Source organism: Schistocerca nitens, chromosome 5 (assembly GCF_023898315.1).
Source record: "Schistocerca nitens isolate TAMUIC-IGC-003100 chromosome 5, iqSchNite1.1, whole genome shotgun sequence".
NCBI lineage: Eukaryota > Metazoa > Arthropoda > Insecta > Orthoptera > Acrididae > Schistocerca > Schistocerca nitens.
The window spans coordinates 641,942,137-641,966,347 of record NC_064618.1 but is presented as its reverse complement, the minus strand read 5'-3'; the positions used below and the strand labels follow the sequence as shown (position 1 = coordinate 641,966,347).

Sequence of the window (24,211 nt, the reverse complement as noted above, 5' to 3'; positions counted from 1 at the left end):
TGACGGAGCAAATACCAGAGGACTGGAAATGCGCTCTAATTCACCCGCTACACAAAAAGGCAAACACACAAACATCGACAATTACACAGGAACTTCCCTGCTCCCAGTCGCTTACAAAATCCTTTCCAAAGCACTTTTAAACAGGATAGAATCCCAAGCAGATCCACTAACTGGTAAATGCCAGGCCGGATTCAGAAAAGTACGATCATGTACGGCGCAGATCTGGTGCTTAAAGACGATATTACAAATGGGGAAATACAGAAACACATTAATTACATACATCGACTTCAGGAAACCATACGATTCAGTGGACCTTTAAAATCATGTAAGAATTTGGTATCGACCGAAAGACACAAAATATCATAGAACAGACACTTAGAGGAACACATCCAAACTGAAATTCATAGGCGAAATATCAGAATCCTTCGAAATCAAAACTGGAGTCCGATAGGGGGACGGAGTATCCCCAACGATTTTCTATATTATTCTAGAAAAGGGCATCAGGGAGTGCGAATCTCATGTAAAGGGCATCCAAATTGGTATCAAAAAAGAAAACCAAATGAAAGTCAAGTGCCATGCTTTCGCTGACGATATTGCAGTTATCACCAATAACAGAACAGAAGCAATTCACGCAGTGGAAAAACTACATGAAGTTTCACAAAAACCGGACTACAGATATCTTATGAAAAGACCAAATACAGGGTGTTACAAAAAGGTACGGCCAAACTTTCAGGAAACATTCCTCACACACACAAATAAAGAAAAGATGTTATGTGGACATGTGTCCGGAAACGCTTAATTTCCATGTTAGAGCCCATTTTAGTTTCGTCAGTATGTACTGTACTTCCTCGATTCACCGCCATGATTTCATACGGGATACTCTACCTGTGCTGCTAGAACAAGTACGACACAACATGTAATTCACGCACGATGGAGCTCCTGCACATTTCAGTCGAAGTGTTCGTACGCTTCTCAACAACAGATTCGGTGACCGATGAATTGGTAGAGGCGGACCAATTCCATGGACTCCACGCTCTCCTGACCTCAACCCTCTTGACTTTCATTTATGGGGGCATTTGAAAGCTCTTGTCTACGCAACCCCGGTAGCAAACGTAGAGACTCTTCGTGCTCGTATTGTGGACGGCTGTGATACAATACGCCCTTCTCCAGGGCTGCATCAGCGCATCAGGGATTCCATGCGACGGAGGGTGGATGCATGTATCCTCGCTAACGGAGGACATTTTGAACATTTCCTGTAACAAAGTGTTTGAAGTCACGCTGGTACGTTCTGTTGCTGTGTGTTTCCATTCCATGATTAATGTGATTTGAAGAAAAGTAATAAAATGAGCTCTAACATGGAAAGTAAGCGTTTCCGGACACATGTCCACATTATATATTTTCTTTCTTTGTGTGTGAGGAATGTTTCCTGAAAGTTTGGCCGTAACTTTTTGTAACACCCTGTATATGAAAAGACAGCCAGAAAATAAATCCCCTTTAACCACAGAACATGGTAAAATTGTACAAGTCTGCCATTTTACATACCTCGGAGAAACTATACAGTCCTCAGGATTAAACGGAATCGCCAATGAACAAAGAGTCACCAAGCTCCAGAAGGCCTACAAGCTAACATGGACGCATTGCAACAAGAAGCGCGTTTCTACAGACGCAAAATTAAGTCACTACAGAACAGTGATTCTTCCAGAAGCAATCTATGCAGCTGAAACAATGGTGATTGATGGTCATTCAAAATTAGGGAAATAGAAAAGCAGGAAAGAAAAATTCTCAGGAAGATTACAGGGCAATCAACAAAAACGGCATTTGAATGAACAGACCACGAAACCAGCTCTATATAAAGACCAACACAGTAACAAACGAAATCAGAAAACGCCGAGCCAAATTTTATACACATATCTACAGAATGGAAGACTCCAGAACAGCAAGGAAACTTTTCAATATTACAACAAAGTGTAAATGCGGCACAGAATGGCTGAAAGAAGTCCATTATGAATTCAAGTTCAATCGCTCTCCCAAAGGGGAACAATCGTTATAGTAATAATTTAATCTACAGTTGGAGCTTAACCACGTTAAACAGTCAATCCCAACTGTCTTATCGTTGTCCATAATAACATTGTTGTTTCCCAGACAGTCTCCTTCCATGTACAAGCCATGGTTAGATATTAGGTAGTCACACATCTGCATTTTCTTAAAATCCCAACAAACTTTACGTTACGTGCAAATACAAAAGGTGATAGTAGTCTACACTAATCTGCTCCAATATTGCATACAGCTGTTCCATTACAACGTCCATTTTAACTTCCGCTAATTCCGTTTCATGTGGTATAGCCATAGGAGTTTTATATTCCTCCGCAATTGTTTCCAGTGGCTCCTTGTCGATTTCTTCCAACATTCATCTTGCCAAATCTTTGTTATTCCTATGTAGGAGAAACGGTAGCTTTGCATTGACACCGTGTCTCGCAGTGACGATCTTGGAGAATTTACTACGTAAATAATAGTTAAATGACACGCACATCTCCTCTTTTAACATTACGGACCATTCCTATTCTAATTACTCCTGACAGTCCACGTGATCACAGATTTTAACAAGCATAATCTTATCGCAAAACGGTTCTGTAATGGGTGAAGCACATTTAAATTCTTCTTCCTAACGAGCGTATGATTTTTGGTGTAATTTATGTTTTTAATGTTGGTAACTATATTGTCCAGGTTCTGCATAGTGTTCGTCCATTGATCTTCTCTTTCTCCCTAAATAGCTGACGGATGTTTAGCACTTTGGACGAATCCGTGAAGACATTTACCACTTTTATACTCTAAAGAATGGATGGTGCACTCTGAAACAAACTGTCCATTCTGTTCCCAGGTATAAAGTTTATTGTGATATACGCTGGTAGACAAATATTCGCTAGCTACACCCGTACTCCTATAGGTGGGGATATAGGGAAAATAATAACTCGGTGGCATGTGCATGTTCGTTTACCTTGAGTTGTTTTGTTACTAGAGTAGTGCGATTTGTGTGATACATATTCTGGATCCAGATTCACTTGCAGGGATGCACTTCGTTACGCAGGAAAGAAGTGGCTTACAAAACACCTACCAGGCAGACCTTTTTTTTACGAATATGCATCGTCAGTCTGAGGCTCCAGTGGATTAATTACATAGGTGTCCCTTGTTCGTGATAGGATCGCGGGTCGATCAACAAGAAACTTCTCTTATATGAATGAATGGTATCTGTTCTTTCGGACATGTCCAAAAAAACAGCCACCGCGTGGTATCCGTAACGGTGACACATGTTACGTAAATTGGAGAGGGAGGGGGAAGAAAGGTAAGGAGGGGGATGGAAAAAATGATATCAGCTGCATCGGGACTTCGTGCGGAATCAGCAGCGAAGAGTGAAAATGTGTGCCGGACTTGGTCTAGAAGTCGGAATCTCCTGCTTCTTAGGCTGGTGCCTTAACCACTGCACCACCCACAACCAGTACTTATAGCAAATGCACAGACTATCTCGGCATGCTTCCTGGCGAACTCACATTCCCCCCTAACACCACCTATCCTTACTCGCCGTCCATAGCGTCCATGCTCTTTCTAATGCCGCTGGAGGTGAAACGTAAACGTGCGTTGTGGATTAATTACCCACAGAGGCAAATCAATTATATGATTGTATGGTGTCTGTTTTTCGAACATGTCTGAAAGAACAGACGTCAGTTGTGATCTGCAGTTGTGGTAGATATAATGCAAAGGGGGATGCGGGAGAAAGGAAAGAAAAGGGAAGAAATTAATTCCATCGGCTGATTGGGACTTCGTGCGGAATCAACGGCGATGAGTGAAAATGTGTGCCACCCCGGGACTCGAACCCGGGATCTCCTGCTTACTAGAACATGTCCAAAAGAATAGACACCATGCATTCATATAGCTGATTCGCCTCGATGAGCAATGAATCCACAAACTTCCCTGCAGATGCACATTTATCTTCAACTTCCAGCGGAATCTAAAATTAGCTAGTGTAGAGGATGTGGGTGGGGACTGCAGATAGGTGGCGATAGATGGGAATGTGGGTCGGCCAGGGAGCATGCAAGGATAGTCCGCGCATTTGCGATAAACACTGTGTCCATGTGTCGCAGTGGTTAACGCAACTGCCTAATAAACAGAAGATCCTGGGATCGAATCCTCGTCCGGCTCATATTTTCACTCGTCGCTGCTGATTCTGCACCAAGTCTCGATGTAGCTGATATCATTAGTTCTTTTCGTTTCCTTTCCTTTTCATTCTCTCCCTTCCCCCTTCAATTTACATAATACGAAGCTTCTGTTTTTTGTGGTTATAAGTCAGCGACTGAATTGCTGGTCAGAGAGAGATGTGCTTAGTAAGATCTGCATATTGCTTTTCCAAATCAGGGCGATTGATGCATATCCTGTGATCCCTCTCAGGAGATTGCTGCGGCTCTCAAGTATTTTACTGTGCGGGAAGACTGTGCTAGCGGCGGTAAAACGTTTTTATTTATTTATTTATTTATTTATTGTTCTGTGAGACCAAATTAAGGAGAACTATCCATGGTCATGGAACGAGTCAATACATGAAATTATAACACGATATTAGAAATAGATAAAATGAAATATAAAAAAAACATATTCAGGTGACAAGTCGTACGTTTAAATGAAGAAAATCAACAATGTAACACTGGAATTTGCTTAATTTTTTAGCTCTTCCAGGAGCTCCTCGACAGAATAGAAGGAGTGAGCCATGAGGAAACTCTTCAGTTTAGACTTAAAAGAGTTTGGGCTACTGCTAAGATTTTTGAGTTCTTGTGGTAGCTTATTGAAAATGGATGCAGCCGAATACTGCACTCCTTTCTGCACAAGAGTCAAGGAAGTGCATTCTACATGCAGATTTGATTTCTGCCTAGTATTAACTGCGTGAAAGCTGCTAACTCTTGGGAATAGGCTAATATTGCTAACAACAAACGACATTAAAGAAAATATATACTGTGAGGGCGATGTCAGAATTCCCAGATTTTTGAATAGGGGTCGACAAGACGTTCTCGAACTTACACCACATATAGCTCGAACAGCCCGTTTTTGAGCCAAAAATACCCTTTTTGAATCAGAAGAATTACCCCAAAAAATAATACCATACGACATAAGCGTATGAAAATATGCGAAGTAGACTACTTTTCGTGTTGAAGTGTCACTTATTTCAGATATTGTTCTAATGGTAAATAAAGCAGCATTTAGCTTCTGAACAAGATCCTGGACATAGGCTTTCCACAACAGCTTACTATCTATCCGAACGCCTAGGAACTTGTACTGTTCCGTCTCGCTTATAATATGCCTATTCTGTCTGATCAAAATATCGGTTCTTGTTGAATTGTGAGTTAGAAACTGTAAGAACTGAGTCTTACTGTGATTTAGCATCAAATTATTTTCCACAAGCCACGAACTTATTTCATGAACTACATTATTTGTTACTGTTTCAATATTACACACAAGATCCTTCACTATCAAGCTGGTGTCATCAGCAAACAGAAATATTTTTGAATCACCTGTAATACTAGAAGGCATATCATTTATATAAATAAGAAACAGCAGTGGCCCCAGCACCGACCCTTGGGGAACGTCCCACTTAACAGTGCCCCATTGGGACTGAACATCACTACCACTCTCAATATTGCGGAGAATTACCCTCTGCTTTCTGTTCTTAAAGTACGAGGCGAACCAATTGTAAGCTACTCCCCTTACTCCATAATGGTCCAACTTCTGCAGTAATATTTTGTGGTCAACACAGTCAAACGCCTTCGTTAAATCAAAGAAAACACCTAGCGTTCGCAACCTTTTATTTAATCCGTCCAAAACCTCACAGAGAAAAGAGAATATAGCATTTTCAGTTGTTAAACCATTTCTAAAACCAAACTGAACATTTGGCAGCAAATTATGTGAATTTAAATGATCCAGTAACCTTGTATACAACCTTCTCGATAACTTTAGCAAACACCAATGGCATAGAAATAGGTCTAAAATTGTCAACATTATCAATGTCTCCCTTTTTATAAAGTGGCTTAACTACCGAGTACTTTAATCGGTTCAGTCCAGAGACTGATTTGATGCAGCTCTCCATGCTACTCTATCCTGCGCAAGCTTCTTCATCTCCCAGTACCTACTGCAACCTACATCCTTCTGAATCTGTCTAGTGTATTCATCTCTTGGTCACCCTCTACGATTTTTACCCTCCACGCTGCCCTCCAATGCTAAATTGGTGATCCCTTGATGCGTCAGAATACGCCCTACCAACCGATCCCTTCTTCTAGTCAAGTTGTGGCACAAATTTCTCTTCTCCCTAATTCTATTCAATACCTCCTCATTAGTTATGTGATCTACCCATCTAATCTTCAACATTCTTTTGTAGCACCACATTTCAAAAGCTTCTATTCTCTTCTTGTCCAAACTATTTATCGTCCATGTTTCACTTCCATACATGGCTACACACCATACAAATACTTTCAGAAACGACTTCCTGACACTTAAATCTAAACTCGATGTTAACAAATTTCTCTTCTTCAGAAACGCTTTCATTGCCATTGCCAGTCTACATTTTATATCCTCTCTACTTCGACCATCATCAGTTATTTTGCTCCCCAAATAGCAAAACTCATTTACTACTTTAAGCGTCTCATTTCCTAATCTAATTCCCGCAGCATCACCCGATTTCATTCAACTAAATTCCATTATCCTCATTTTGCTTTAGTTGATGTTCATCTTATATCCTCCTTTCAAGTCACTGTCCATTCCGTTGAGCTGCTCTTCCAGGTCCTTTGCTGTCTCTGACAGAATTACAATGTCATCGGCAAACCTCAAAGTTTTTATTTTTTCTCCATGGATTTTAATTCCTACTCCGAATTTTTCTTTTGTTTCCTTCACTGCTTGCTCAATATACAGATTGAATAACATCGGGGAGAGGCTACAACCCTGTCTCACTGCCTTCCCAACCACTGCTTCCCTTTCATGCCCCTCGACTCTTATAACTGCCATCTGGTTTCTGTACAAATTGTAAATAGCCTTTCGCGTCCTGTATTTTACCTCTGCCACCTTCAGAATTTGAAAGACAGTATTCCAGTCAACATTGTCAAAAGCTTTCTCTAAGTCTACAAATGCTAGAAACGTAGGTTTGCCTTTCCTTAATCTTTCTTCTAAGATAAGTCGTAAGGTCAGTATTGCCTCACGTGTTCCAGTATTTCTACGGAATCCAAACTGATCTTCCCCGAGGACGGCTTCTACTAGTTTTTCCATTCGTCTGTAAAGAATTCGTGTTAGTATTTTACAGCCGTGGCTTATTAAACCGATAGTCCGGTAATTTTCACATCTGTCAACACCTGCTTTCTTTAGGATTGTAATTATTGTATTCTTCTTGAACTCTGAGGGTATTTCGCCGGTCTCATACATCTTGCTCACTAGATGGTAGAGTTTTGTTAGGCCTGGCTCTCCCAAGGCTGTCAGTAGTTCTAATGGAATGTTGTCTATTGTTACTGTTTCATTTTGTGGGAAGATCTTCGAGAAATAGGGACTTTTTGTAATAAGAAATTAGTAGCGTTTAATACAGCTGTTGCTCTGTGCTTCTTCGCGCCATCTGCCTGTTTACCATTCCACTGCTCGAGCGAGAAGGGCGAGGGGTCCTCAGCTGTAGAGTGCATCTGTGTCGTGAGGCTTTCTTCAGCTAGATTGGCGATCGGTCACGTGTGGACAACAGGAACTGCGACACATGTATTTTTTAATATAAATAAAGAGCCTTTACTACCCTGAACTACGGCAAAGAGAGACACTGGTGCGCTCTGAGTATAGCGGGGCACAAAGACATGCTACAATATGGCCCTGGATAGAGCAGAGGCGGTCTTCGTACATGCTTTTGTGACTCGCTAACATGACGTTACACATTAATAATCCAGGAAGATAGTAGCAGGTGCGTATTTGGTTCATTGCTTATATTGTTTTGTGGCATGGTGCTTCTTGTTCAGCGGTGTATTTTGTTAGAGTAATGCGCTGCAGTACTAGGTAAACGTTCTTTCTTAGAATGGAGGAGTAGGTGTATTGCGACCTTACAGCAATCCCTGTAGCTCTCCAGACGATAGCACTCGTTAATTCGTGGCTGCTACTGCAGTATTATTGTATAGGTAACCATAAAGACGGTGTGAAACCTGAAACAATTGTGGTGGAGAACACCAGATAATAACAATACGGCTGCTGCTGCACTCACATTGCGTTGTCAGTCCTTTAGCTCACTACACACAATTATTTTTTTCCGACTACGCAGCCCATACACCATTGCATGTTGACAATGCTGATACAGACGGGGTACGCAAGGTAATGTGAACACCTATACTTACTTGGGAATGGTTTAAGGGGTTGGACCCCCATTTGCCTGTAATATAGTTGCGATTCTTCTTGGAAAACTGACACATAAAGATTGTACAGTCTCCAGTGGAGTGTTAAGCCACTCTTCGAACAGAACCTCTTCTAACTTCTGTAGTGACGAAGGAGGAGGAAATCTGCTCCGGAGTCTGCGCTCCAATACCGCCCACGAGGGTTCGATAATGTTCAAGACCGGGGACTGTGCGGGTCAGGGAAGACGCCGCAGTTCAGTTGCATGCTCCTCATACCACGATTGAACTATCCTGCTTGTGTGAATGGCTGTATTATCGTCCTGAAATATGGCATGATTGTGGGGAACAACATTTGAATCAAGGGGCGCGCCTGATCAGCTAAAATATTCGCATAATAGTTGGCTGAACACGATCTTTGAGAGTAATGATGGGACCAGCAGAATACCTTGATACGGCTGCCCACACCATCCCACTTGCGCCTCCATGCTTAACCGTTGGAATCAAGTAATCAGGATTCTGGGCTACTTTTGGCGTTTCCAGACGTATACCCGGCCCGATGTTCGAAATAACGAAAACGTTGATTCGTCGGACCATATGACGTGTTTCCATTGATCAGCCGAACAGGTTTTATGTTCCTGACACCACGTTTTACGCTTATTTGCGTTGGTTGTCGTCACTAATGTTTCCGGTACAGGAGCTTGTCCATGAATATTCGCTTTATGGAGTTCTCGGCCGATATTGTCGATAGATGCAGGGTGTCGAAGATGGCTGTTGAGCTCCGCAGTCACTAGAGTCGCCGTAGTTTTGTATTCTTTTGACACAATTCATGTTAGCGCACGACGATCTCTGTCATTTAGTTTTGATTTGCGCCCACTATTACGTTTAGGTTATGATGTCTTTCCATGTTCTGTATAGGCTGTCATGACTGTCGAAAGAGTTGCTCTTGAAACATTCAATATGTTGGCTGTTTAGGCTACTGATGCTCCAGCCAATCGGGCCCCCACAATCCGCCCTCTTTAGTACTCTGTTAGATCTTTCATTGCACATAGACTTCGGCCTCTGAACGCAAATACGAAGTATGCCCTACTCGCAAACAACCTTCACTGATTCCGAGTCCGTACTGAACACGCACTGTACAGTGCGACACGTGCCTTACCTGCGTTGTTGACCGTCAAACACAACCATCCCATTACTACAACTGTTCAGATTATGTTGCCTATCCCCTGTAGATATTCATACTACGTTAATTGGATCACGACGGGTAGACTGACATACTTAAACATTAAATAATTTTTTCAACTACCTGCCCACACCATTGCGTGCTGGCGCAAAAGTAAACTTGCTGGTTGAGCAGTAGCCTTCTTCACGTACGTTACACTATGTGCTCAAAAGTATCCGGACACCCCAGAAACATACGTTTTCCATATTAGGTGCATTTTGCTGCCACCTACCGCCAAGAACTCCATATCAGCGACCTCAGTAGTCACTTGACATCGTGAGAGAGCAGATCTGGCGCTCCACGGAACTCACGGACTTCGAACGTGGTCACGTGATTGGGTGTCACTTGTGTCATACGTCTGCTCGCGAGTTTTCCACACTCCTGAACACTCCTAGGTCCGTACAGCACAAAGGCGTACAGGCTTACCTCGTCTCTTCACTGACAGAGACCGCCGACAGTTGAAGAGGATCTTACTGTGTAATAGGTACAAATCTATCCAGAACCCCCCCCCCCCCCACTGGAATTCCGACTTGCATCAGGATCCACAGCAAGTATTATGACAGTTAGGCTGGAGGTGAGAAAACTTGGATTTCATGCTCGAGCGGCTCCTCATAAGCCACACATCACGCCGGTAAATACCAAATAACGTCTCGCTTGGTGTAAGGAGCATAAACATTGGACGATTGAAGAGTGGAAAAACATTGTGTGGAGTAATGAATCACGTTACACAATGTGGCGATGGAATGGTGTGGGTATGGCGAATGCCCGGTGAACGTCATCTGCCAGCGTGTGTAGTGCCAACAGTAAAATTCGGAGGCGCTGGTGTTATGGTGTGGTCGTGGTTTCCATCAAGGGGGTATGCACCTCTTATTGTTTTGCGTGGCACTATCACAGCACAGTACATTGATGTTGTAAGCACCTTCTTGCCTCCCACTGTTGAAGAGCAATTCGGGGATGGCGGCTGCATCTTTCAACACGATCGAGCACCATAATGCACGGCCTGTGGCGTTGTGGTTACACAACAATAACATCCTTGTAATGGATTGGCCTGCACAGCGTCTTGACTTGAATCCTATAGAACACGTTTGGGATGTTTTGGAACGCCGACTTCGTGCCAGACCTCACCGACCGTCGTTGATACCTCTCCTCAGTGCAGCACTGCGTGAAGAATGAGCTGCCATCCCCAAAGAAACCTACCAGAACCTGACTGAAGGTATGCGTACGAGAGTGGAAGCTGTCATCAAGACTAAGGGGTGGGCCAACACCATACTGAATTCCAGCATTACCGATGGAGGTCGCCACGAACTTGCAAGTCATTTTCAGCCAGGTGTCGGATACTTTTGATCACTTGGTGTAGTAAGCAGGCAATGCAGCTTGCTCTAACGCTGTGCTACTGAAAAAACTTTATCGGCACTGCGACTGGATGCTGTAAATCAATTATAACCAATTATAACGCTTAATTGCGACTGGATGCTAAAAAACAATTATAAACAAATATGGCACCAAAACTATCACAAATGTATTTGACAAATGCTTATTGGCTCCTTGCCAATATCAGTATTTGACAAGTACTAATATTTGCAAATATTTACTGTCTGCCTGGTGCTACCGAAAACGTCTTTTTTGCAACATTGCGGATTTATAGTGATGGCTGCTGCAGCTGCTGCTGCTGGCAATGCTGGTGGACGACATTATGGACAGGGGAACCCTCGAGCAATCTGCCCTTTCACCAGAAAAGCAGAATGGCCAAGAGGGATTTGACCAGGAGGGGCGGGGAGGGGGGGGGACACAGAGGGTCGAGACAGCAAGAGCAATTGCATAAGAACTCAGTTACACGGGAGCCATTTAACGAAACTGTTATCAGAGTCAACGGTCAAGATTATTATGATGGCTTTATCAGTAAGTTTCTCTCCACCAAAGCTGTTATCAGAGTTAACGACCAAGGTTATTATGATGTCGTTATCAGTGAGTCACTCTGCACCAGAAGAGTCCCAGTGTACCTATTATCATCTCCTTTAGATGCAACTAGATTTATTTGGCCATCATACTCTTGATGTCTCGAGATAGTTTCTCACTGATCTTTCAAGGCTGTTGCTGTTTGTAGTGATTTATCGCCAATAGTTTAATTGATCTCAGTATTGGATCTCTTCACCTGAGCAGTATATAACATTTCCTTACGCCGGTTCTATGTCCCAAGTACACTATGTGATCAAACGTATCCGGACACCTGGCTGAAAATGACTTACAAGTTCATGACGCCCTCCATCGGTTATGCTGGAATTCAGTATGGTGTTGGCCCACCCTTAGCCTTGATGACAGCTTCCACTTTCGCAGGCATACCTTCAATCAGGTGTTGGAAGGTTTCTTGGGGAATCGCAGCCCATTCCTCCCGTAGTGCAGCACTGAGGAGGGGTATCAATGTCGGTCGGTGAGGCCTGGCACGAAGTTGGTGTTACAAAACACCCCGAAGGTGTTCTCTAGGATTCAGATCAAGACTCCGTGCAGGCAAATCCATTACATGGACGTTATTGTCGTGTAACCACACCGCCACATGCCGTGCATTATGGTGATCTATCGTTTTGAAAGATGCAATAGCCATCCCCGAATTGCTCTTCAACAGTGGGAAGCAAGAAGGTGCTTAAAACATCAATGTAGGAGAGTGCTGTCATAGTGCCACGCAAAACAATAAGGGATGAACGCCTCCTTCATGAGAAACACGACCACACCATAACACCACCGCCTCCGAATTTTACTGTTGGCACTACACACGCTGGCAGATAACGTTCACCGGCCATTCACACATACCCACACCGTGCCATTGGATCGCCACATTGTGTATCGTGATCCGTCACTCCACACAAGGTTTTTCCACTGTTCAATTGTCCAATGTTTACGCTCCTTACACCGAGCGAGGCGTTATTTGGCATTTACCGACTTGATGTGTGGCTTATGAGCAGCCGCTCGAACATGAAATCCTAGTTTTCTCACCTCCCGCCTAACTGTCATAGTACTTGCAGTGGATCCTGATGTAGTTTGGAATTCCTCTGTGTTGGTCTGCATAAACGTCTGCCTAATGCACATTATGTCCCTCTTCAATTGTCGGCGATCTCTGTTAGTCAACAGACGAGGTCAGCCTGTACGTTTTTGTGATGTACGTGTCCTTTCACGTTTCTACCTCACTATCACATAGGAAACAGTGGACCTAGGGATGTTTAAGACTGTGGAAATCTCGCGTACAGACGTATGACACAAGTGATAGCCAATCACCTGATCACGTTCGAAGTCCGTGAGTTCCGCGGAGCGCCCCAGTCTGCTCTCTCACGATGTCTGATGACTACTGAGGTCGCACATATGGAGTACCTGGCAGTATGTGGTAGCACAATACACCTAATATGAAAAACGTTTGGTTTTGGGGGTGTCCGGATACTTTTGACCACATAGTGTATTAATCCACTGAAGCTCTTACTGCATTTCGTGTCGCAGCTTCCTCAGATGCAGTAGCATCTTCTGTCACCTGGCGCCGTTCTTGTGCCCAGTATTGTTGGGTGCAACACTGTCGGTGCGTCTCGGAAGTGAAGCTGCAACAATAGTCATGCTGTCAGTCTACAGTGCTCCAAACTTTGTAGCCCTACCCATGACGATACTTCTCTTGCTGTAAAGAAGGCCGTTTCCTGCCTCAAGGTACGTGAGTTGCTTTACGATCCTACATGGGCCAGCAAACAATATGTGTATGCTCTCAGACTCTAATCGAGTGGCGCCATTCAGCTTCGGCATGACGTTGAATACGGCCTTCTGGAAACCGTTTATTGCATATTCACTTTAGAGCCGAGGGATCTAAACCAACACGAGCAGCAACATCGTGAAACGTGGCTACGTAGGCTTTCCCGGTGTAGTAACTGATAATATTTTTCTCAGCTCTGCAGTCAGATCATGAAGCCGTCTTGGCACAATATTTCCGTGGTTCAGCAGGCCGCCGTCTTCAGGTGTGTATGCTGTTGCGCGAACTCGCCGGAACCGAATTCAGACTGCGAGCGGCGGCTCCTTTATACGCCACAGAGGGCCAACAGCGCGTGCGCAAGAAATCATCGTAACTGCCTTCTAGCACAAGTGAATGTAAGCTGGAGGAATCTATAAATCGCTATCCTAATGTCTGTAAAACAGGGTTCCAAATCTTACTTAAAGGGTAACCCTTGTATCCATTTTTTAGATTGTCAGATAGTCGAATTTTTGCGGATTCTTTTAACACAGCCCCAATAGCGAGATGCAGGGGCAACCATTTGTGTCTGTTCATTCAACATTATGCGTCTCTCGGTAAGACAGCACTCTGTCACTGCAAATTTCTGAGGCTGAAACAAACGTGTGTGGCAGTGGTGCTCAACACGTCGGTCCCTAGTGGTGCGAATTGTTCGACCAATATAAATTTTCCCACACTGGGTTTCCTCAATCATTACTTATAGTCATTACTTATACAGGCAATGAGCGCTCTGTTCTTGGCGGGCGGACGAAAAATACACTTGATCTGATATATTTTTAAAATTCTTCCTAGTTTTGAAGATATGCTCTAATCAGAAGGTAGGAAAGCCACTGATTTACATGTTTCTTCTAATGATTCCCGCGAAGGTCAACATTGGAAAATACGACCGACCTGTACGTTCTCTTCAAGTAGAATGGCTATACAGACAAACTGATCCGTCGCGCTTTTCAAATTGGACCTTCGCGGGAACCATTAGAAAATACATGTAAATCGGTGGCTTTCCTACTTTTGCTGGAAGCATATTTTTAAAACTAGGAAGAATTTTAAAAATATATGGGATGAAAAGTGTTTTTCGTCCACCAGCCAAGATAAGAGCTAAAGGTTGGCTTATTCATGAAATGAGATAAATATTCGTACTACAGGTTTGAGTTGCGGTCTCTCAAATAGAATCTGTTTTAATATTAATGTAACATTGCTTGACTTTTATGGTGACTTTCTCTTTAGTGGTTTCCGCAAAGCTTCGGAGGAATGATGGCTCTCGTAATTAAAACGATTAAAATGTTATTTTGTAGCTTACGGTCGCCGGACAAGGAAACACCAGACTTCGATATTTAAAAGATACAGGTTGTTTGATCTGAAAGTTCACATATTCCAATACGAGACCGCTAAAAAAATTTTAGGTAACGGCCATTATCGTTCGTCAATCATCTCTGCGCTGATTGCTGCGAAATATTATTACACAAATACCAAATTGTTTATGAGAGTAGCAATTAGGTTCGGTATGCTGTCATTTTAAATAAAACACCGATACTTTTCATGACTTACTTTATCAACTAAATAAATGTAGAGCGTCTGGCAGATTAGGCTGAGACGTTCCTCTCAGAGCTTTAACAGATTCAACAGAAGAAGAATAATTGGAAGTTTTTGTCTTTTGTTTGAGAAGTAAAACTTATCTGAGATATTATCTCTTACACCTATAAATAAATTCTTTGCAGCTACTGGGCATATTTATCCGATACAGAAGTTTTCTTTTCCTTGAAAAGATCTGTTATAGAGCGCTCCTTGGCTATGTCAAGGATGACGTGCGATTTAGGAAGTCTGGTGTGTACAAAATGCCCCGCCATTTTGGGAAGCTTCTATTGGTCAAACAGTTCATACCATTCATGACCAATGTGATGGGAACCAGCGCCCGCCCCACACGTTTGCCTCAACCTGAGAAATCTGCCGGGGCAGAGCGCTGTATCACTGAGGGACATCAAATGTTGTATGAAGACACACAGTTGGTTGCCTCTGCATGTCGCTATTGGAACCTTGTTTTAAAAGAATCCTTTGAAATTCGACAATCTGACAGTCTTATAAATAAAGACAAGGGTTACCCTTTAAATAAGAGTTCTAACCCCTTTTTGTCAGACTTTAAAAAACAGCTGTCTTTGATTCATACATCAGAATTGTGGTGTCACCGTCAGACACCACACTTGCTAGGTGGTAGCTTTAAATCGGCCGCGGTCCATTAGTACATGTCGGACCCGCGTGTCGCCACTGTGTGATCGTAGACCGAGCGCCACCACACGGCAGGTCTCGAGAGACGTACTAGCACTCGCCCCAGTTGTACGACGGCTTTGCTAGCGACTACACTGACGAAGCCTTTCTCTCATTTGCCGAGAGACAGTTAGAATAGCCTTCAGCTAAGTCCATGGCTACGACCTAGCAAGGCGCCATTAACCATTTCAAGATAGTCTCACTTGTATCATCAAGAATGCTGTATACAAATGATGGATTAAAGTTAAGTATTATAGAGGCTACGTACTTTTCTTTATAGCATTCATTACGTATCCTGTTTCAGACCTCTCTCTAGCCTACGTGAGATTAACGCGTGCCTTTCGGCTACTTCAGTGTGGCGTAGCTGTCTTGTTACGCCACAACAAGAATAGTTTTTGATAGCGATTTATAGCTTTCGCCAGCTTCCTCCACTGGAGCTCTATACTGTATCTTCACTTGCGCTAGAGGACGGTTACGACTGTTTCATGTGCACACGCTGTTGTCCTTGTATGGCGTATAAACCAGCCGCCGCTCGCTGTCTGAATCAAATTCGTGCAACATCATACACACCTGAAGATGGTGGCCAGGCGGGTCATGGAAATATTGTGTCAAGATGACTTCATGAACCGGCTGCAGAGCCGAGAAGAATATTAACATCGTGAAACAATAAACTATAGTCTGGACAGGTCGCGATAGTGTCACTGTCGAAATCCGTTACATGCTGGTAGATTTTCCTCCTTCTTCTGAAAGGCATAACACGATCTTTTTCATAAACAACCAAACATGTACACCAATTTCTGAATGATAAACTCGCGGTGTAGTCTCTCATTATATACAGTATGTCGACGGCGTAAATCCGAACTACATATCGTTGTGCTGAAATATAAATTTGATGTCTGCTGTAAGCCGCAGTCTTAGTGTAGCAGTATCAGTATCTCCCAGTGTTGTTATGAGTTGTTTGGAAAGGATGTGGCATGGAAACGACGGGGAGAAAGACCAAATAAAGCTGTTAGAAAATAGAGGGAGAAGTGTGGAGAGAAGAGAAGCACAGACATGGACAGAGAAACGAGTATTATTTTAAAGCTGCAAGGATTGTCACATCTGTGCAAGTGTGCCACGATCAGGCAGGGGGGGGGGGGGTGATAAAGGCTTCGTTGGGAAGATTTGGTAAAGTACATATGGGTACCGCGCAGTTTACAGGTCTGGCAGTGCATGTGGGATGGTAATCAGGGATGAAACGACTGGGTGGCTAGTATCAAGTTTGCAGGAAGTGTAGGAATTCAGGTAATTAACGTGCAAGCTGAGGGGAAAATTAAGTTCATACAATGGGGATTGACAAATATACACTCCTGGAAATGGAAAAAAGAACACGTTGACACCGGTGTGTCAGACCCACCATACTTGCTCCGGACACTGCGAGAGGGCTGTACAAGCAATGATCACACGCACGGCACAGCGGACGAACCAGGAACCGCGGTGTTGGCCGTCGAATGGCGCTAGCTGCGCAGCATTTGTGCACCGCCGCCGTCAGTGTCAGCCAGTTTGCCGTGGCATACGGAGCTCCATCGCAGTCTTTAACACTGGTAGCATGCCGCGACAGCGTGGACGTGAACCGTATGTGCAGTTGACGGACTTTGAGCGAGGGCGTATAGTGGGCATGCGGGAGGCCGGGTGGACGTACCGCCGAATTGCTCAACACGTGGGGCGTGAGGTCTCCACAGTACATCGATGTTGTCGCCAGTGGTCGGCGGAAGGTGCACGTGCCCGTCGACCTGGGACCGGACCGCAGCGACGCACGGATGCACGCCAAGACCGTAGGATCCTACGCAGTGCCGTAGGGGACCGCACCGCCACTTCCCAGCAAATTAGGGACACTGTTGCTCCTGGGGTATCGGCGAGGACCATTCGCAACCGTCTCCATGAAGCTGGGCTACGGTCCCGCACACCGTTAGGCCGTCTTCCGCTCACGCCCCAACATCGTGCAGCCCGCCTCCAGTGGTGTCGCGACAGGCGTGACTGGAGGGACGAATGGAGACGTGTCGTCTTCAGCGATGAGAGTCGCTTCTGCCTTGGTGCCAATGATGGTCGTATGCGTGTTTGGCGCCGTGCAGGTGAGCGCCACAATCAGGACTGCATACGACCGAGGCACACAGGGCCAACACCCGGCATCATGGTGTGGGGAGCGATCTCCTACACTGGCCGTACACCACTGGTGATCGTCGAGGGGACACTGAATAGTGCACGGTACATCCAAACCGTCATCGAACCCATCGTTCTACCATTCCTAGACCGGCAAGGGAACTTGCTGTTCCAACAGGACAATGCACGTCCGCATGTATCCCGTGCCACCCAACGTGCTCTAGAAGGTGTAAGTCAACTACCCTGGCCAGCAAGATCTCCGGATCTGTCCCCCATTGAGCATGTTTGGGACTGGATGAAGCGTCGTCTCACGCGGTCTGCACGTCCAGCACGAACGCTGGTCCAACTGAGGAGCTAGGTGGAAATGGCATGGCAAGCCGTTCCACAGGACTACATCCAGCATCTCTACGATCGTCTCCATGGGAGAATAGCAGCCTGCATTGCTGCGAAAGGTGGATATACACTGTACTAGTGCCGACATTGTGCATGCTCTGTTGCCTGTGTTTATGTGCCTGTGGTTCTGTCAGTGTGATCATGTGATGTATCTGACCCCAGGAATGTGTCAATAAAGTTTCCCCTCCCTGGGACAATGAATTCACGGTGTTCTTATTTCAATTTCCAGGAGTGTAGAAGGCAAGGCAGAGTAAATGGCATTTGAGGACTTGGAGGAATTGACAGAATTTTAGTGAAGTGGAAATCCAGGCGACACTAGCATAAGCAGCAGTAGCTAGATGAGGGTACTAGAGAAATGTAATCCCCATGGTCAGCTAGTTTGTTACTTAAGGATATTTTATATGGTTTTTTATACAGTTAGTAAAATGGGTTCCCAACTTAGCTTACAGTCGAAATAGTCTGATGTATTTTAGTGGATACAACGACTGTAAATTGTGAAGTAGAAGTAATAGGGCAGAAGCTGCAGACGATTCATCCTCCAGTTATTGCTTCAGTATCACTGGGGTTCACCATGAGAACACACTGTTCATACAAGGAGGTAAATCGGTTGAGATGAAGTTGAAGGTATCGTTTACAGTTCTGGAGAATGGAATACGGCATCATCAGTGCACTAGTTGACGATAAGATTTAGACATAGCAGCACAGTAGAAGAGTTGAAGGATAATGTAAAGGACAGACCGTGAGAGCACCAGCATTGCTGTGGAAGAGACCTGACTGGATGCAGCTTGTGGGTACATAGGTTAACAGGTGGCAGAAATGATGTAATACAGCAACTTAGTTTAGTGGAACTGTATATGTCTGGAATTTGAAAAGGAGATAAAAATGCGATAAATTCGTGGCCCATAATATCAGTTATAGATATATAAATTATGTGATCAAAAGTATCCGGAAACCCCCAAAAATAAACGTTTTTCATATTAGGTGCATTGTGCTGCCACCTAATGCCAGGTACTCCATATCAACGACCTCAGTAGTCATTAGACATCGTGAAAGAGCAGAATGGAGAGCTCTGCGGAACTCACGGACTTCGAACATGGTCAGGTGATTGGGTGTCACTTGTGTCATACGTCTGTACGCGAGATTTCCACATTCCTAACGATCACTAGGCCCACTGTTTCCTATGTGATAGTGAAGTGGAAACGTGAAAGGACACGTTCACCACAAAAGCGTACAGGCCGACCTCGTCTGTCGACTGGCAGAGGCAACCGACAGTTGAGGAGGGTCGTAATGTGCAATAGGCAGACATCTATCCAGACCATCTCACAGGAATTCAATACTGCATCAGGATCCACTGCAAGAACTATGACAGTTAGGCGGGAGGTGAGGAAACTTGGATTTCATGGTCAAGCAGTTGCTCGTAAGCCACACATCACGCCAGTAACTGTCAAACGCCGCATTGCTTGTTGTAAGGAGCCTAAACATATGAAGATTGAACGATGGAAAAACGTTGCGTAGAGTGACGAATCGCGGTACACAATGTGGCGATCCGATGGCACGGTGTGGGTATGGTGAATTCCCGGTGAACGTCATCTGCCAGTGTGTGTTGTACCAACAGTGAAATTCGGAGGTGGTGGTGTTATGGTGTGGTCGTGTTTTTCATGGAGGGGGCTTGCACCTCTTGTTGTTTTGCGTGGCACTATCACAGCACAGTCCTACATTGATGCTTTAAACACCTTCTTGCTTCCCACTGTTGAAGAGTAATTCGGGGATGACGATTGCATCTTTCAACACGATCGAGCACCTGTTCATAATGCACGGTCTATGGCGGAGTGTTTACACGACAATAAAGTTCCTGTAATGGGCTAGCCTGCGCAGAGTCCTAACCTGAATCCTACAGAATACCTTTGGGATGTTTTGGAACGCCGACTTTGTGCCAGGCCACACCGACTGACATCGATAGTAGTCCTCAGTGCAGCACTCCGTGAAGAATGGGCTGCCATTCCCCAAGAATCCGTCCAGCACCTCATTGCACGTATGTCTGCGAGAGTGGAAGCTCTCATCAAGGCTAAGGATGGGCCAACACCATATTGAATTCCAGCATTACCGATGGAGGGCGCCATGAACTTGTAAGTCATTTTCAGCCAGGTTTCCAGATGCTTTTGATCACATAGTGTACCTAATGACCGCAAAGTCGAAGGTAATAGACAACGTTATGCACATTACTGAGCCATGGGTTGTGGAACCCATGTAGGGTTAAAGAGATTATAGGAAAGGAATGGAGCAACTGGCTGTCATGTAGAAGTGGAGATATTGTCCCCTCACGCAGTAGAGAGAGAACTCTTTCCTTACCTGATGGCAACAGGAATCTCCACGTGTTTCCTATGATAGGCAGTGGTTTGGGCCCTGGCATTTCCTCAAAGGGCTTCGCCCTCAGCCACTCCTGCGTCTGCTCCGCCGTAGTTCCCTTCTCCGCCACTGCCGCCGCCGCCGCTGTGGCGCGGCCTCTGCTCAGTGCTACCACCAGCTGTCGGCCGCATCGCGGACTTGCTGACAACATGGCCGCCGTTGATTCAGTCTGCAACAAGCGTCAGAATTAGCATATATTTGGTCGTTTTGTTGCTGCCGGCCAATGACTCCCAACCCAGAACTGGCTGCAGCTATAGGGTATGTGTCATGAAGTGCTGCTCGTATGATTACAGTGTCAGAAAATTGTTTCTGTTATATATAGGGCTCCTTTATTAAGTGAATCTCCTTAGGAGCTAACGAGTTACACTTACGCCTGCACTTGCTGGGAGAAACGACATTATTTCTACGGATTTATGTGATTCACACTTATAAAACAGTTGCTATTAATGGACTTGATAGTGGGTTCTTGATGAAACATTGTAAACAATTATCCAACAAAATGGACTTTTTGTCTTTGTATAACAAAATTTTATTTCATTTGAACTAGGTTTTAGGTTACAAGCTCATTTTCTAGTGATTCTGATTCAAAAATGTTGTAAGTCCTCTGGTCTACTATGAAACAAAGAATCTACAACCACCAAGGAACTGAAATTGTACTGGTAATTGGAAACACATCAGGATCTAACACTAGACAACAAAAAATTAGGTGATGATACAAGACATTAATGAAATACCATATAATATTTGATAGGTTATTTAACATGTTATCATGTTATTTCAATATAACAGAGAAATAAAGATTTTAGAGATTTTTTTTTACATGGCAGTTGCACAAACTTGGTGAGAAGGCATGTTAAAATAGTGGTTCGACACTTACATTACAGATGTAAGCTCTGAGCAATTATTACGGCTTAGTTGAAGCTTGAGTGGCTTACTGTAGTGGGCTCAGACCATGGTACAAGATCCTAATTACAAAATCTGAACTTCTTGTTTTCAAAGATGCCAGTGGATGCAGATGGTGATGTGGTATGTTTGTAACATTGTCTTGTGTTTGGGATTTGCCATTTGTTCAATAGTTGGAAACTGTGATGTGAACTGAAAAATTTGGTCATTGACCTATGAAAACTAATGATTTTGTTGTAATCTAAAGAGAAAGATGATAAAACCTGAGTGAAAGATCTAGTGCTGGAAACAACAGGTAGTTCCCGTTTTAACATATGATTATTAAGAAATTAATAACACAACACTTAATTGTCTATGCCGTTAATAATGTCAGGAATTTACTGTTCATATTTGCCAGTTTGATTTCAAAAGTCAGTAGCAAGATAGAAACAGATGTCTCAGATATTTACGTTTTCTGTGTCCCAGATACAACTGCTTGATACAAAATACTCGAAGTTCACTCATTTTTCAAATTGTTTACACTTTATTGCCAGAACTAACCACATTCATCCTACACCAAATCATATGAACTAGGCAAAACAATTGTTTACTATTTTATTAATTATTACATGTGACATAATTACTAGGTCGGTATGCTTTTAGTGATTCCGATCTGAATCGATATAACAACAAGTGATGAATATTTTGTGTGAAATTTGAAACTATTTGTTATTCTTGTGACTTTATGGACAGATGTTATCCTGATGGCACTTTCAGTTAAGGGTACTTCTACATTAATTACTTTGTTTTGTAAGCATTTAAGAGGTGCTATTAATGCTACACACTACACTTAACAGTTTATACTATCAACCATTATTAAACTTGTAATCGATCAGTGAATCACTTTGTGTCTGCCAGCGAGATTACTAGTGCAAAGCACGTTTTGAATGGATGCCTGTGTCATCTGGGAAAGTGTAACTTAAGCATTTCTTATTTGAGTGCATTCGCATATGTCAGAGCCAAATATGTTACAGTTAGAGTAGTTCTGAACCTGAGTGACACCTGCTTCTGCCAGCTACCTCACTTGTATTCTGTAGTAATATATTATATAAACAGTTTTCAGAGATATCTTGAATACAGCCACATGCCCAAACAGCTATTCCGTGTTTTGTAAAATTAAAGTGTGAATATAGCTGCAGAAATGTTAAATTAATATTTCCTTTTCGTTAATTATTCTGGTAAGAAGGAAGAGAAATTGTATAATTTGCCAGGACAAAGGATTCAAGGAACATTTTACTGGTGACTGTTGGCACCAATAATAACTGCATAAGAACATTGGAGAATTTGGTGCGAGAACTCTCTAGACACACTACAGTGAAATGGTATGAAGAATGGTTGAATCAGTTAACGTGAGCGATCAAGAAGTGGCAAAATGGGAAGTTGAGGTTACTGTTTTGATCCGAAACAAACAGGAATGATTTGTGCTGATGAATCCTAACAACTAAAACAACTGATGTAACAGGAAAGCCTTTATTAACAAGTGTTGGAATGACCAGTAACGCATTAGTTTGCCGAAAGAGCTTGTTTCTTATTACGGTGCTTCTAGCATTTTTTATCTTTCTCTAGTGTTCGTCAAAACTAAAACTACTAAGTATTTATACTGTGAATCAGACTTCGGTAATAGATTAGATTAGATTAGATTCATATATTAACTGAAACAATTTCCAGCTCATCTACATACATTTGACTTTTCTAACTTAAGCATAATTAAAGGAAGGAACGTAAAAGCTGTAATAAAAAGACGAAAGGAAAAGAGAGAGAGTGGACTGTGACCACTGCATGTGCAGGTACAAATACAATGACACTTTTCACTGTGTTAAGTGTGTAGAAGGAACGGCATAAACAAACGCGAGGAGATTTACGATCAGGAGTGTCTCCGTAGTTAAGACATAACAATTAATCTTGCCAGATAGCTATACAGCGTAGAATCTTTTCTTATATAGAATGCAGAGAGGCTATTCCGCTCGCGGGGCTAATACGCCTGAAACAGCAGTGTGCTAGTCCTCACAGAATCAAGGTCTTTTGCCTTCAGTGTGTGCCATTATCTCCATGTCGCCGTATGTGGTTGTAGTACAGGTGTTTACCGTTACATTATTGACAGGACAAAAGATCAAAATCTAGAGGTAACCAAATTGTGACGAATTATTGCCGTAGTTAAAGAATACAACCTAACAAATTAAGGTGTACCATACACAATTACGTTAAATTTTAAAATATTGTTACTTGTATAAGAACACAGGTTATACAGCGCGTATATCCACAAAAAGTGCTGGCTTTGCTATGTCTTTCGAAATGTCTGCACATGTGCCATTTCGCTCCATACACGTGGAGCTATTTCCACTCAGTCACATTATTAATTTAATTGACGTTTTACTGCAAAATTCTAGCGAACACATTTTCTTGGTCTCTTTTCTGATGGTGCATGGATACAAAAAGAAACATTCGAGTGCTTCATGATACAGGGAAGACATGAAACGAGCAATAACAAGCGTTGTAGGCAGTTTGGCTCTGAGCACTATGGGACTTAACATCCATGGTCATCAGTCCCCTAGAACTTAGAACTACTTAAACCTAACTAACCTAAGGACATCACACAACACCCAGCCATCACGAGGCAGAGAAAATCCCTGACCCCGCCGGGAATCGAACCCGGGAACCCGGGCGTGGGAAGCGAGAACGCTACCGCACGACCACGAGATGCGGGCTGTAGGCAGTTTC

The 24,211-nt window shown here is 43.5% G+C and overlaps 1 protein-coding gene across 1 annotated transcript in view; it reads right to left on the bottom strand.

Annotated features, from left to right (window-relative positions):
* LOC126259449 (probable cytochrome P450 301a1, mitochondrial) overlaps positions 1-24,211 on the bottom strand; it is a 182,611-nt gene that overhangs the window by 122,626 nt on the left and 35,774 nt on the right. Inside the window, exon 2 of the mRNA XM_049956268.1 lies at positions 20,495-20,720. Coding sequence (XP_049812225.1) covers positions 20,495-20,702 — 208 coding nt within the window. The 5' untranslated portion in view covers positions 20,703-20,720. The remainder of the gene's footprint in view (positions 1-20,494; positions 20,721-24,211) is intronic.